General features: G+C 37.3%; 1 protein-coding gene across 4 annotated transcripts in view; it reads right to left on the bottom strand.

Annotated features, from left to right (window-relative positions):
* Positions 1–14,208, bottom strand: part of KCNMA1 (potassium calcium-activated channel subfamily M alpha 1) — a 502,288-nt gene that overhangs the window by 82,677 nt on the left and 405,403 nt on the right. The window contains exon 20 of one of the 4 annotated variants that reach the window (XM_035897306.1): positions 7,080–7,253. The exons of the other annotated variants lie outside the window; for them this stretch is intronic. Within the exon in view, the coding sequence (XP_035753199.1) occupies positions 7,080–7,253 (174 nt within the window). The remainder of the gene's footprint in view (positions 1–7,079; positions 7,254–14,208) is intronic. 4 annotated transcript variants of the gene reach the window in all.

Genomic DNA, 14,208 nt, shown 5'->3' with positions numbered 1-14,208 from the left:
AGTCAGCGCTGTAGTCTAGGGTCTAATCTAGGTTCCTAATGCAGGTGGAATAAGGAGGCAGGAGACTGACTTGACACTTGACATTTGCTCTAAGCCTGCTCTGGATCAAGCCACTGCTTGTTCATAAGTACTTTATTTCATATAGTAAAGGTCAGAATTTGGGCTCAAGGCAGGGCTATGACAGAAATGCTCAAGCTGAAACCGAGCCAGCTCTGGCATCTGTCGCTTGAAATAGCTTGGAAACAGTAGAGGAGGAGAGCTAACCGGCTAGCATCTGTCCCACACCAAGGAGGTAACAGGAAGAATCTGCTGCCTGGTGGTAAGAAACTGTCATGGTGAGTTTCATGACAACCAGCCACACTCAGGAACTAAAAATGCAAACATAATTTCCATGTCACCTTGCATAAGACCCTCTGCTAAATTCACTCCACAGGATGCAGACAGCATCTTTTCTAGCTTGTCCCCATCAAAGCAAGCCACTCACTAGTCTCTTCCCTGTGACCCTGGTAAGAATCACTACTCAACATAAAGGCCTAAAGGAATTAAATGCAGACTTCTTGATCTCTCCCTCCTCCACCCTCCCAATTCTTCCAAAGATTTGCTGCTAAACTTAGCAGTGCCTCCATCCCATGGTGATGCGAGTGTTCATCTCCTTGCTACAGACATCACAAATTGGGCAGAGCATCCTCTCGTCAGCCTAGAGGTATATACTGCATCTCAAAACTCATCTGAAAAACCGTGTGCTTCATTATTTATGTTTTCTGGTCATGAGTAACAAGTTAGATTGTCTCACTTCTACCATTCTACCATCTGAAAAGGAACAGCTTGGTTTGGGGGAGCTGTTTTGGTTTTTTTCCACTCTTGCATTTCTACATCTCAGTGTTCATCTGTATTCTCATACTATATCCAAGAGAAAGTTAAATAATTTAGCAGCACTCAGGTTCTATTAAAATATGTAACATTAAAAGAGATCCATTTTTTGAGTGGTCGAGTCAAACTACATACTTGAAGTCACCTATTGTAAAGTACTTATTGTTTCATGTTACTTTTTCCCCCATCTGTAATTAATGTCATCCATTCAGTGTTTGAAAAGGAAATATAAAAGTCCCAGTGCATTCATTCACATGACAAAATGATGGAATAGATACTGGGAGTCTCAGGATGGCATATACCAGCCCATTCTGATTGCAGCTTCTATGTTAGCAATGCAGCAAAACATACAGTTGCATCAAGGAGAGGATCACCCGATGGTCTGCACATCAAGAGTGAGAGAAAGGCAGACAAATCAAAGCGTTGGTTCAGTGAAACCACTGTTCCACCAAGCAGTTCTGGAATGCTGGTTAAGACTGTGATTGCATGTATTGAGTCAATTCATCCTATCTTTAGTGGAAACATCTGCATGCATCTTCGTACAATTGCCACAAGAAGATGGAAAGAAAGTAGGTTAGGCAGAATTACAAATATAAACTAAGCTTGAAAGTGGAAGAGTAATTAGGAGACTTTCATTCTCAGAAAAGCAGATCTCGTGGTGTCTGCCTTCTGACTTGCCAGTACCACAGGCTACTGAGCTGGCTGCAAATATGGGAAAACTCTAGCGCATGCAGGCACGGACTTGATGTCAGTGGCTACACCGTAAGAACCTGTATAGAACAGCACAGGAATCTCCCACATCAGTATTTTCTTTTTCAATTGTTCCATTGTCTGTTTTTATATGTTTCAAAACCCCATTGGCCAGTTTTGGTAACAGCACCTTTCTTGCCAGTAGTTCATTCTGAGAAGGTGGCTAAGGGAGGTTAAGTTAGTTTTCTTCATTACCCAGTAGCAACACAGACTGCATCAAGATGTGTATGTCCGATTATTTTCCAGCTGTATTGGACTTGTATATTAACTGAGTTATCTAAAGTAAGGTGTCCATTTTTACATTATTTTCAGTATTTTGAAAGGGGACACATGCAGTCTTGTAGAAGTATTTAGAGGAAACATCACAGCCATCTCAATTCTCAGGAACACAACCCTGAATACATAGGAACTGATGTAACTGCAGTAAAAATCTGTCACCCTAAAAGAACAATATTTGGAACTAGGTTTATGTAAATCAATCTATTACCCACAGCATGGTACACAGGCTTACAATTTATATTCTCTGTGGCTTCAAATTAACAGGAATTTATTTGGCACTATGTCTCATTCTAATGTCCCACTTTCATTAATCTCATTAAAAAACAACCCAAACAGGCTACACAAGATAATGCTGTACCATTCTCCAGTATACGGAGGTAGGGTCATTCCATAGAAGTGAGCTGTAAAAACATAACAATGTGATTATAATTACTTGCTTATGATGTTATGATGCCATCCCTGAGCGGCAACATCTGTCTTTCCTTTCCAAGCAGACCCGATTGCTTATGCACTGCTTCAATTTCTTCTTCCTCAAAACATTAAAGGTGTGCGTATCGTGCAGGACACAGACGAGACAGTGTGACCACACAGGGATCAGTGGCTTATATTAAAGAGAATGGTGTTTATGCTGCATATGTAAAAGTAAGCATTTCAGAGCAAAGGAGTCTCCATCCCTCCTGTGGCCACAACAGAATTCTCATAGCTCAGAAAAGGTGAGTAGTAGGAGAGAGCAGTGGTAGTACCCCACCTTTTCCTCCTCAGAGTATTATAAATATAATGTAAATGGGATCCTATTTATAGCTGGGTTGAGAATCTCAAAGTCTCTATCCACCACAAGGTGGTATATGTGCCCTGTAAAAGGGAAAATATTGTTGCTAAAGGGTAAAAGAGAATTCTAGCACTGAAAGTTGTCCTTTGACAGGGCACACATAGGTCCTTCCTGCACCTTAGTTCATCCATAAAAGCAAGTACTCTTATTTTTTGTTCTGTAGAAAGCAGTGGATATGGTTCTTGTGTTCTAGGAGAAATAAAGACTACACTGACTTTTCAGGCATTAATATAGGAATCCAGGACTTAATAGTCAACTCATTTAGAAAAGCCCAAGCATAGTTATACAACTGATGAGTTTTACATACACTGACCAATGTGTGTGTGCTATGCATTCTTCTCACTGGCTAAATCAGTAAGTGCCATGTAATTTCAACTCTCTTTATAGCATTTGGGTTTTTAAGTTGTAAAGACACACAGGTACTGCCCTAAGTAGCACAGGGCAATGAAGCAGCTAGAGTGTTCTTTGACCTAACTTGCTAAACCGCATTGCCAGACAGCTTCAGCACAGCGTACCAACCTTGGTTCAACAGTCATCCTTATTCAAGCTACCCAAAATGTTCATCTAATTTTGCAGAATGAAATTTTAGTTCCTTAGAGAAAGGCTCAGCAGCTAACTTGTCTGTTCAGCATAAACAATGGCTCTAGAAAACCAGACAGAATATATGGTTCTAAACTGGGCTTGGCACACAGGTAGGTACATGCTTTGGCTACTTTCAAAAGTTAAGCTTTATCCAGCTTGTCTTATCATGGTCTTTCTTTCCAAATAGGATGGCTTGGAGTTTGGGCTGAACCCTCTATTCAAAATATAGTGAAAATGAGTCTTGTCTTTTGCCTCCGGAGTTCCCTGATATTCACAAAGTCAAAGTCTTCACATACAGCTTCTCAGGACTATCAGAGCATGCCAAAGCATGTTTTCTCACAAGCTGAATTAGATATGCCTGGGCCTAGTATCAAGAATGTCCTTGGAAGTTTAGATTCCCATGGCAGTGGGCACAGTGACAAGTTTAGAAAAGGTTTCCTTTTCGAACATGAACTTTTGATGTTCCTGAGAAGCAGCAGCCATATGGTGATACAGAAACACAGAAATTAAATGGTTCAGGTTAAGATTCTGTCTGTATCAATTAATCATTTGAATGGCACTCCCCAAGATTTGGCACAGACCTAAGCAGAAACATCACACTTATTAGTAACATAGTTTCATTGTATAAACCAGCCCAGGTTTTTCAGTGGCTAAGTGCCTCTCTTCACTCTAATTCACTTGAGTCTCCAGTACAAAAAAAATGCTCGGACCATTTGACTGCTGTTCATGTAGCAATCTACCAAAAGCAGCTAAACCTGAAAAAAATGTAGACACAAAAAAATTTTAAAATTCTATTTCCTTACATTTAGAAAGATCATAGGCATTTTTTTTTTCCCAGACAGCTGCCTATAAAGTCCAAAGCTATTTTAATGTAATTATATTTAATCGAATTATGATTTTCATTTGCTGGAAGTACAGACAACAATATAATAACGGAAAAACTGATTCACAGCGGCAAATACACTGCAAGTGTTACTATACAATTAGTACACTAAATCCTGTGTACATCATTGAATATGTAAATTGATATCTTCTACTTGACATTAGATTCTTACAAACAGCAGTAATTCTTGCAAAAGCTACACATTGTTTCAAGGAGTTTCATACAATGGTCTGTCATTTTATTTACCTTGAAAAAAAAAAAGCCTGCTTTTACAACTAAAAGTAAAAAAAAAAAAAAAAAGAAAGAAAGAAAGAAAGAAAGAAATGCATTAAGCAATTGTAGAAGAAAACCAACCCAACTGGGGCACCATGACCAAAGCAAGCCCTGTAATAGCATAATGACCTTTAATGAGTGTCTGGGGAAACAATACAGTCCTAGCATAAAAGACAAAGGGCAAAACCCATCATGGCTCCACTGACACTAATTCAAAATGATTTTCAGAACAACTAAAGAATGTAAGAGAGGTAATCTGATCCACCAATCTGACCTCACTTTGATTCTGGGGCCCTGCTGCTGCCATTTCTAATTGTCAAACACTCTACATTTCACATCTGCTCATATTTAATGAAAAGCTGACTCTCACCACCATTCTTTGAGTTAACTAGCTCTGTCAAGATGGGCATCATGCGACCCCTATGCACTGCAAAGAAAATACACTGATTTCTATTGAAGCCTTGCCAGTGAAATGTTGCATGTGTGTGTATATATATTTTAATTGGAAAAGAAAGGCTTATGCTGCTTTGCAAAGAGGGTGAATTGGTATTGATTTTTGTACTTATTATTAACAGTCAAAGGCGACTAGTCTCACAAGGGGAAGAGTGAGATCTCTTTTGATTTGATGGAGTGATGAAGGGGGGAAAAGGCCCTTGAAAGATAGGATGCTAAAAATCCTCAAAGCTGTCAATATCACTTATTCTTCAAACTATAACATAGATCTAACGTGTTTCCCAACAGCATTGTTTTTGGTGGCAATAATACCATTATTGTGGAGGTTTTTGGCTCAGCAGGCAACACAATCAAAAATGTTTACTTTATCTGCCTCTATAGAGTCTTAAGTGAACTTGAAAGCTACGGTAAACCTACAAATTACCGTTTTTCTTTCCTTGCCAAACTGTGCTAATGGCAGAAATTTTACCCATTTGCAGGGGACATATTCATTTAGTCCAGTCTGGTTGCTGTTAACACCAGTGCCGGGACCCAACCACATACTCTCTCTACTAGTCTGTATTAATGCAAACTACACCAGGCACTGTGTTACTGAGGCTTTTAGGCTGTGTAAGTAACACTGCCTTGCACTAATTCTCAATCCAGGAAGGTTTCTTGTTCGCTTTTCCTAACAAAACATGTTTTGCTATGTTTTATTCTAATAAAGGTATCTTTAAAGGCTAAAAACTCCCATAACTTAGAATAAGACTTAAAACTGGGAACCACCTCCCCCTGAGGTGATGCATGAGTTGCAACGAAGTAGATAAAAAGCACATTCAGAGTGCTTATACACATACACAGAGAGAAGATTTCTGGTAAGATCTCGAAGAAATCCTATCAGAATCAGTTTAATTGACAGAGTCTTCAGAAAAAAAAATGCTGGCAAATATCATAGTATTGTTATATACTTCACATTTGTGACTGGAAAAATAGTTCAAATGTCAAAATAGTTAAAGCAAAGCCATTCACCACTTGGACTACATACTGCAATACACATATGGTATCAAAAGGCAACCAGATGCATAATCTACTAATAACTACATTATACTCTTAGCAATGGAAGGCATTTTTATCCATGATGACTTGTAATGTAAAGCGGACATGCTTCCTGACCACAGGAATACTCCTAATACTCCTTATAGATGTATCTGAATAGTTGTATAGTTTTTATTTGCCATTTGGGTAGGCAAAGGAAAACGGTTCCTGTCCTAAGACAGTTTCGCCTGTTATGAATGGCTAAAGAGGGTAAGAAAATGAAAAAAAATATTTACCATTTTATTTAACAATCTTCCTCAATTGTTGACATCACACTCATAAAGGAAGCTTTGGAATCCCTACTGCTTGCCCAAAGAATTAATGGCTATGCAGAATTGCTCTAACTTCTCTGTGTTCTCCCTCTCAACTCTGAAGTTTCAAAAGAGCTCTTAGGGCATACTCCAGAATGGTACTGTCCTACAGGACAGATTCTACAGTTAATTTCAAAAAGTTTGCATTGGGAAGTTTGCATCAGGCTAGCCCTTCTAAAAAGGCATTACAAAAAGCACAACTGTTTTTACTAAGATTTCTGCGGTTTCAGTATTAGATGGAAGGTCCTGCCTTATTGAGAACAAAGGGTTACAAACAAAACTAAAGATAATGGTAGCAGTATAAAATAGAATTCTGGCTACTACAGCTCAGCTATTAAGTTGCATCCTGTATATTTATTCACTGCCTATTGTATACTGCTCTAGTGCCAGCACTATTAAAGCTGTCCACTTAGCACCAGTCATAGATTTAGACACAGGCCTGTTCCTCCACTGAAGCACTTATTGTTTAATTAATGACAATTTATATTGTATGAATTAAATAAAATGATATCACCAAACTGCACTACTACGGTCCTGCATGCTATTGCAAGAGCATGCTTCATAAAGAGCACACAAAGCAAAATAATGAATCACATTTTTCATATTAAAATTAAAACAGAAATATAAATACAGAGCTGTATTAAAATTTGGGTTTGACTTTTTTAAAAAGCATCAGCCCAGTAAAACTCACAGAACTACAATGTACAACACAAGACAGGGATGATACCACAGACACCACAGACATGGAACAGCATGTGTTGGTGTTAAAACTTACAGGCACGTAAACTGGTGGAGCAATCATTAACAGAGACAGAAGAAAGTGGGAAGGCTCTCTCAAGGGTGTCCATGTTACTATGTACACTGCCTGACATGCAAGAGCAGTCACGCTCAGAGCGTCCGCAATCAAAACAACATGCCAGTTTCATTCTCTTGTAGATGGACATCTTGGCTATAACCATGTGTTGGATGGGAGGAGAGGAAGAGCAGCAGGTTAATGGCAAGGTTATATATATAACAAGGCAGCTGGAAGGTAATTTAAGGGATTTAATACAGGCCTTAGTTTATGTTAACAGTCTTGACCCAGGAAAAAAATGCAATGAGATTATTGATAACACTTTGGCTGTACATTAAAAGCAGGGCAAAAGATAAATTGCTCTTTATTTCTGTTCAGTCTTATAGGGTGACCGCAGACATGGGGAAGAATTACTGTTTACAGTCAAGTGTTTGGATCAAAAAAGAACATAGTAAAAAGCAGAGAATCCTAAGAATATATTTTTCCCTTGGCACAATTAATACTACTAGGCTAAAATGAAAAGAAAAATCTGAAGTTGCTAATCCATTAGATATTTTTGGCCTATCCTGCTTCCTGTAAAAATCAAAGACTTTTATATATCTATATATATATATGTATGCATACACACACTAAAACATACATACACATATATTCTTACATACACACACTCACACACACATATACATTATACACATACATACATATATATATACATATATATAAATACATTCATGATTAGACATATGCTAGTAATTTCTCTGTATTAAACTGTGCCAGGGAACTCCTTTATTGCAATAAATTACACATTACTAAAGAGTTACAAGCTGTTCGTAAAATTTTTCAAAAAATTTACTTTGTTTACATTGTATCTTCAGGAATTCAAATTAACTCTTGACAGAATACCAAAATTTGCCCATATAAGAGACACAACTAATAATGGTAAATATGCTTGACATTAAAATCAGTTCACAAATAAGGCATCACCAAAAGCACACAGAGCATTGGTCCACTGAAACATGCTGAACCAATCATTGGCATGTTTTCTGCTCCAGATTCAAAGGTAGATCGAGAACCAAATAACTGAATGTGGAATTAGGGGCTAATTCCAAAATGAGTGCCAGGTTAGAACAGAACATTTCTATCCTTCAGTCACAGGAACGTCCTTGTTATGTATTTCTAGAAATATACCGCATCTTACTTCATAAATGCATGTGTAATTACCATCGCGCAATTTTGTGTGTTACTTGAATCACAGGTAGGCTTACGTCTGAAGAAATGCAAAGGCCACTTAGACTGTTTCACATGTTGCACTGAACCAACACTTTTGGTAATGGTTTAGATTGAACTGACTCAATTATACTAAAAACAAAACAGAACACTGACAGGCAAAAACAAAACCTTAAAAGCAAATGCAGAAAAAAGGTAATGTTTCTCTAGCCTGTACCTTCAGTTTAGGATGTCTTTTTTGCATTATGGTAATGACATTAAATTTAAAATAATTTATCTTTTTTTTTTTTTTCCAGCTTCTTAATGCCACAGTCACCAGGGAAGAGGGATTGAAATCGCTCAAATGGGTCAAGTCCTGTTCTAAGGCCTTGATGACTTGCCATACAGTATACTTGTCAAGCAAGGGTAACATTATGATTGTGGAAACAGGCATTGAGGGAGATGAATGAGTGATCTCTTCAGCAGCGACTCCATTCCTCTAAAACTTTGCTCACATGACTAATGCCATGTTCTTTTAGCATCCTAGTAGAGTTATCTTACAGCTGTTCAGAAAGTCATCATGCAGCATCAGGCTTGTTCATTGCATGGTACATCATTCCTCAGAGCTTGGCTTTTAGTAAGGTTTCCACTGCAGCTTTTGATGCGTACACATTCAAACTACACAGAAAATTCAAAACAGCATTTGTTTTCCCATAGTTTCCCTCCATCTAACTCTTCCCAACACATTCTTTAAAATTGAGAAGTTGGGCAGAAAAAGAAAAGTGAAATATGTTACCAAAAATGTGGAAGTCTTTCCACTACGCCTATTTTATTATTTTCACTTTATGGCAACGCAACAAAAATAAAGGGCATTTGTGAGACACGCTAGCAGTAGGTGAGGTAAAAGGCAGGCCCATTTTGTTTTAATTACAGCTGTTTTGAAGGACTTTTTCTAATCAAATGCTGTAGCAAAACACAGTGCTCAGAAATTCTCAACTGCTAGGTCATTGGTTAGTAACAGTCCCTGGTTTTCATTTACTTGTAGCCATATCTTGTCAACAGTCAATAATAGGATAGGACACATTTATGAAAATTAAAACAAAGCATCCTTAAGGGCAAAGAGGGTTGGGAAGGAAAACTTTTTGTACCATTTTCGTCAGACTTAAACCAATGAAGTGGGAAATTTAAGCCCTTCTGTTCAATCGGGGAAGGACTCCATGGTGCTTCTCAAAAGCAATGCCCTTTCAGGGACTGTTTTTAACTATTATTGTCAGTTGTTCTGGAAATCATGCATCATTTTAATATTTCACATCATTAACATGCAGGAAACAGGCTTAGACCTGGAAATATAAGTAGCAGAGAGGACTTGCTATAAGGGTTTCAACCAGTATATAAGCAACTGCATATCAGAGCAATACATTTTGAAAAGAAAACATGCTGTTACTCTTCATTCCTTTTATACAGTCATTGTTACATTCATACCAAATACAATACTTAGTTTCTTTTAAATAAAACAAAACATGGATTATTAGTAGGGATGACTAGTGACAAGATCAAAGACAAGACAGAAATGATTTTAAATGGTGCAGCCAAACACATACCATTTCCTATAAAACTTCCATAAACATTAACAAAAAATGGGAATCATCAGAGAGACAGGGGGACCTTAAGAACAGCCTCTAGGTGGGTATTAAATTCATTTGACACCTGTAGCACCTGCATAAGAATCAACTCATTTCTATTCATAGAAATGTTATGGATGTTGAATAGAACTGTTATTTGCAACTAGTGAAAATGTAAGTTGGGACATAAAGGAAATTACTTCCCTATTTTCAATTGAATAATAAATGGACAAAAAGGAAGAACAAATCTTTTGACTTAGTATGATGACAATCCCACAGCATTTTTAAAATGAATTAGTAAAAATATCAGGGGAAGTTATCATGGACACGGAAATCAGACTACTTAAATAATTTACTGACAAAACAAGGCGTATATGAACTAGTCATTTTCTGATTTGTTAAGAGCAAAAGGAAAGCAAAATTTCTGTCAGTTATTTATAAAGTAAATAAATACTTTTGAAAACTTTTTTTTGTTGCACTTTTTCTCAGAAGGCAATAACCTTCCATTCTAATAAGGAAGAAATGTGCCTTAGATGTCTAAGCTTCTAGAAGTACCTTGCTTTCTGATCTTAAAAACTCAAAAAGTCCAGGCAAAATTTCTAGATTGTCTGGATCGGAGGTGTTACTTAGAGTTCACAAACAGTAATGGGAAATACTTCCAGCTGCAAAAATAAGGAAAGGAAACTGCAGATTATTGTCTACCTGAAATGTCAAGGAACAGCTCCTTTTTTAAAAAGCAAGCAGAACATAGCATCCCTTCATCTTGGCTGATTTTTAACCATACAGTCTACCCAATCCTCGTATTCCACCATCACTATAGTAGTTTTCCTTGTGACCTTAACGGTAACAAAACGTAGATCTACGAGGACATCTAGTGGATCTCTATGAGATAACAGCTGGTTAAGAAGATGATGAACTGGAGGTTTCTTGACCAGCAAATGGTAAAAAAGGTCCTACTAGACTTAAGAATTGAAATGCATACAGTGTCATTTCAATTCATCACGTTCTCATGATCCACACTACGGGTAAAATAAAAGCAACATTAAAGGACAACCAGACTGATTTGATCGCTGTTTAGCGATGCTGGTTAGCATCATGAGACTGAAAAATTGAAAGGACTTCCCCCAGCACAACTTTAGTTTCCTGAAAAATACAGCAGCATATCTTAAACTGTTTGTGAGAATTTATTTTCTCTTAACACAACAGGAAAATCTATCTATCCATTATTTAAGTTTTAGGGAACAACTTCAAGACCACCAAGTCATCTTGTTCACCGTCTTACAATTTTTGCAATCACAGGCAATTGGTTTGTTGTTTGCTCTAATTCATAGGGGGCTGATCTTTGTCAAAACTGTAGAAACAGCAGGTGACCTGAGTGGACATTTTGCCCTACTTTAGCAGCTGTAAGAATGACTCACGGGTTTTGAAGTAATGGCACATTTATAGACCAATTCATTTTAATTTTCAAATCTGATCATGACCTTTCCTTCATTACCTTAAAGAAGACTCTCAGCCAGCGTACTCTCAGAGCTAACTGCATTTCTGAACAAACTGAAGCTATTGGGGAAATGGAAAAAAACAAGTCAAAGCTACATGACCTTTTCTTTTTTAATACTCTCTTAGCATGAAGAGCTCTTTTATTTCTTTCTTTATTGCTATTTAAACTAATTTCTCTGGTCCAGAAAGGCCTCAACATAGAAACATATTTAAAGTAAATACGTTGCTTCAAATTCAAATTACTCCCAGTATTTTGCCTCAAAGTCAATAGGATTCATAATTTTCTCCATACAATTTAGATTATTTCTGGTTTATTATTAAGTATTGATTCTTATCATGCTGTCCTGTTTCACAATCTCCTTTCCTGTGCTGCCCCATCTTTCTGCTCTGTCACTCTATTGGCTCAAAATAGATCTTTGAAGAAACTTCTGTTCTCTGTTTGAAGGCTTGCTACCACAACAGGATCTCAATCTTTTAGTGCAGTTTGCAGGCACCACAATAAGATAAATATTAAATTATGATAATCATAAAGAAGGCCATCACAATTCCAAGATGGCTAGCACTTTGCCATGCAACTCCAGGAATGTCAACTTCCCCTTGATTCTGTGCAAGATCCTATGGTGTGTACAGTTGAGAAGGGAAAAAATATCTTAGTCCTGATTAAGACCTGAAGTGTTATCATGCAATAAACTCAGAATATCTGGTGAAATGTTGAAAAAGCCTTGTAGCCTCACTTATTTAGAGTAGCTGAAGTTATATGGTATGGTTAGCAGCTTCAACCTGGTAGAGTAATGCCTCACTGCAGCTATGAAATATTTGATCCCTCTTGCTGTTTGAAAAAACAAGCCCATATAATCCCAACACTGCCCTATAGCAGTACATTTCTTCGCAGTGCTCCTATTTCTAAGCAGCAAATTCTTTCCATGTCCCCAAAGCTTTATTTATTTAAATTCTCATAGCTGTACACACTAGAAGTGGCTGATGAGAGCCTTCTTAGATTCTGTACACTTTCAAGTAGTATGACTTAGATTGACATGAAGTGGTCTATAAAGTTCATATTCTCTATATAATGAAAAAGTAAAACTTTACAGCTTAGGTCCTGAAAAGTCAGTGTGGCTCTACTTATATAATTAATTTCAAAACAAGCAAACTGGGGAAAATAATCACTGTAGCTTGTTTCCTGTTGAAGATAGCTGTAGGTTTATACATTAAAAGTTAGCCACACATTTAATTCACTGTCTGGCTTTACCCCCATCTCCTTTTTTTTTTTTTTTTTTTTTTTTCTTTTGGTGCCGATGGGGAGAAAGGAATTAGGTAAGGACAGTAAAAGACTGTTGTGTTGCTCTTTGTTCAGCTACACAATGGAAAAGACGAAGTACAAAAAAATTTAACATGGGTCTGGCAATGAATTGCACTTAACCAGGCAAACAGTGCTGTAGTGGTAATTACCCCAGTTTAACCAACATCCCTAAAAATTCATGAGATCTCTCTAGAATCATTTCAAGGAAATGCCATTGCCAAGATCTCATTTTCAAATAGGGATACAAAATAAGGTTGTGGAAAAAAGGGACAAAAAGGTGGAAAAGGGGAAAACTGCTGTATTTTCTTCAACGTCACCCTAATCTCCGTGGGTGTAAACGATGAAAAACTTGTGGGTATGACGTCACTGCTACATGCAACATAAATAAAGAAAAGAACCAAAATACTGAACAAAAATACTCTCTGCTAGAGAAAGACAGGTTGGACCGCACTCTGGGCTACAGGGAACCCATTTTTACTCACAATAGATCACTATCAGTGTGCAGTTAAAATATAGTAGGGGCCGTGTTCCAAGGCAGCAAGAGGAAAAATAAATCAAAAGTTTGTCAATTGTCATAGATTACAAGAAATTCCTTCAAACACATCAATGTACACATATGTCCCCTCTGGGGTTCAACCCCCACCATTCACAGCAAGCACTGTCACTGGAAAAAATGTATAGAGAATTAGACCATAGCTGTTGCACAAAATGAAAGAAACAGGAGGAGTAGGTCATCCAGTTTAGAGATTTCATCCCAACGTGGCTGAATTTTATATAAATATATACATGTATTTGGCCCCTTGCTGCAAAAACTACAGTTAAATGGAATAGGAAAGAGATTGAAAACATTAAGAAAAAAAATATTAACAATCTGTGAATAAAATTTCCACACGACATTTCTCTGGACAATGTGACACCAGCATTCATATGTTATTCAGGGGGTGGGATGGGTAAAGAGAAAGGGATGGCAAAGAGACTGCAAAAGGAAAGGGAGGTTACTTTAATTATCCCTGGCCTTGTGGAAACGTACTGGTCTGCCCTGAATTATTAATATTAGGCCTAACAGGTTTGGACAAATGGCTATGTAGGTCAGACTCACGTTTAGACCCCAACAATACCACAAGCTAATGTTCAGACAGTATCTAAATTGATGTGCAACCTCAGATGCATTATTTAAAGAATGTGGTTTTCAAGTGTCACAGGAAGCTGCATTAATTAATGCCATCATAATTAAGTTTTCCATGTAAAGATGTTCTTTCACATTTAATTCACCTGAATGTGTCAGTATTTTTGCATACAACCTTTCATTTCATCTTACATATTTTCCACATCCAGCTGCCCCTAATTGCTATGTTACTCGCTAATTAAAATACATATTTATCATATAGGTCTACATATATGCATGTGTGACTATTTGCAGTGTCTTTGAAAATCAGATTGACATATTAGCTGTTGACAGATCAGTTGACAGTTTCCTAATTCAACA

The sequence above is a fragment of the Egretta garzetta genome, unplaced genomic scaffold (assembly GCF_000687185.1).
Source record: "Egretta garzetta isolate BGI_Z169 unplaced genomic scaffold, ASM68718v1 scaffold56, whole genome shotgun sequence".
Classification (NCBI taxonomy): domain Eukaryota; kingdom Metazoa; phylum Chordata; class Aves; order Pelecaniformes; family Ardeidae; genus Egretta; species Egretta garzetta.
Note: the sequence above shows the minus strand (reverse complement) of the source record. Positions and strands in the feature narration are given on the sequence as shown.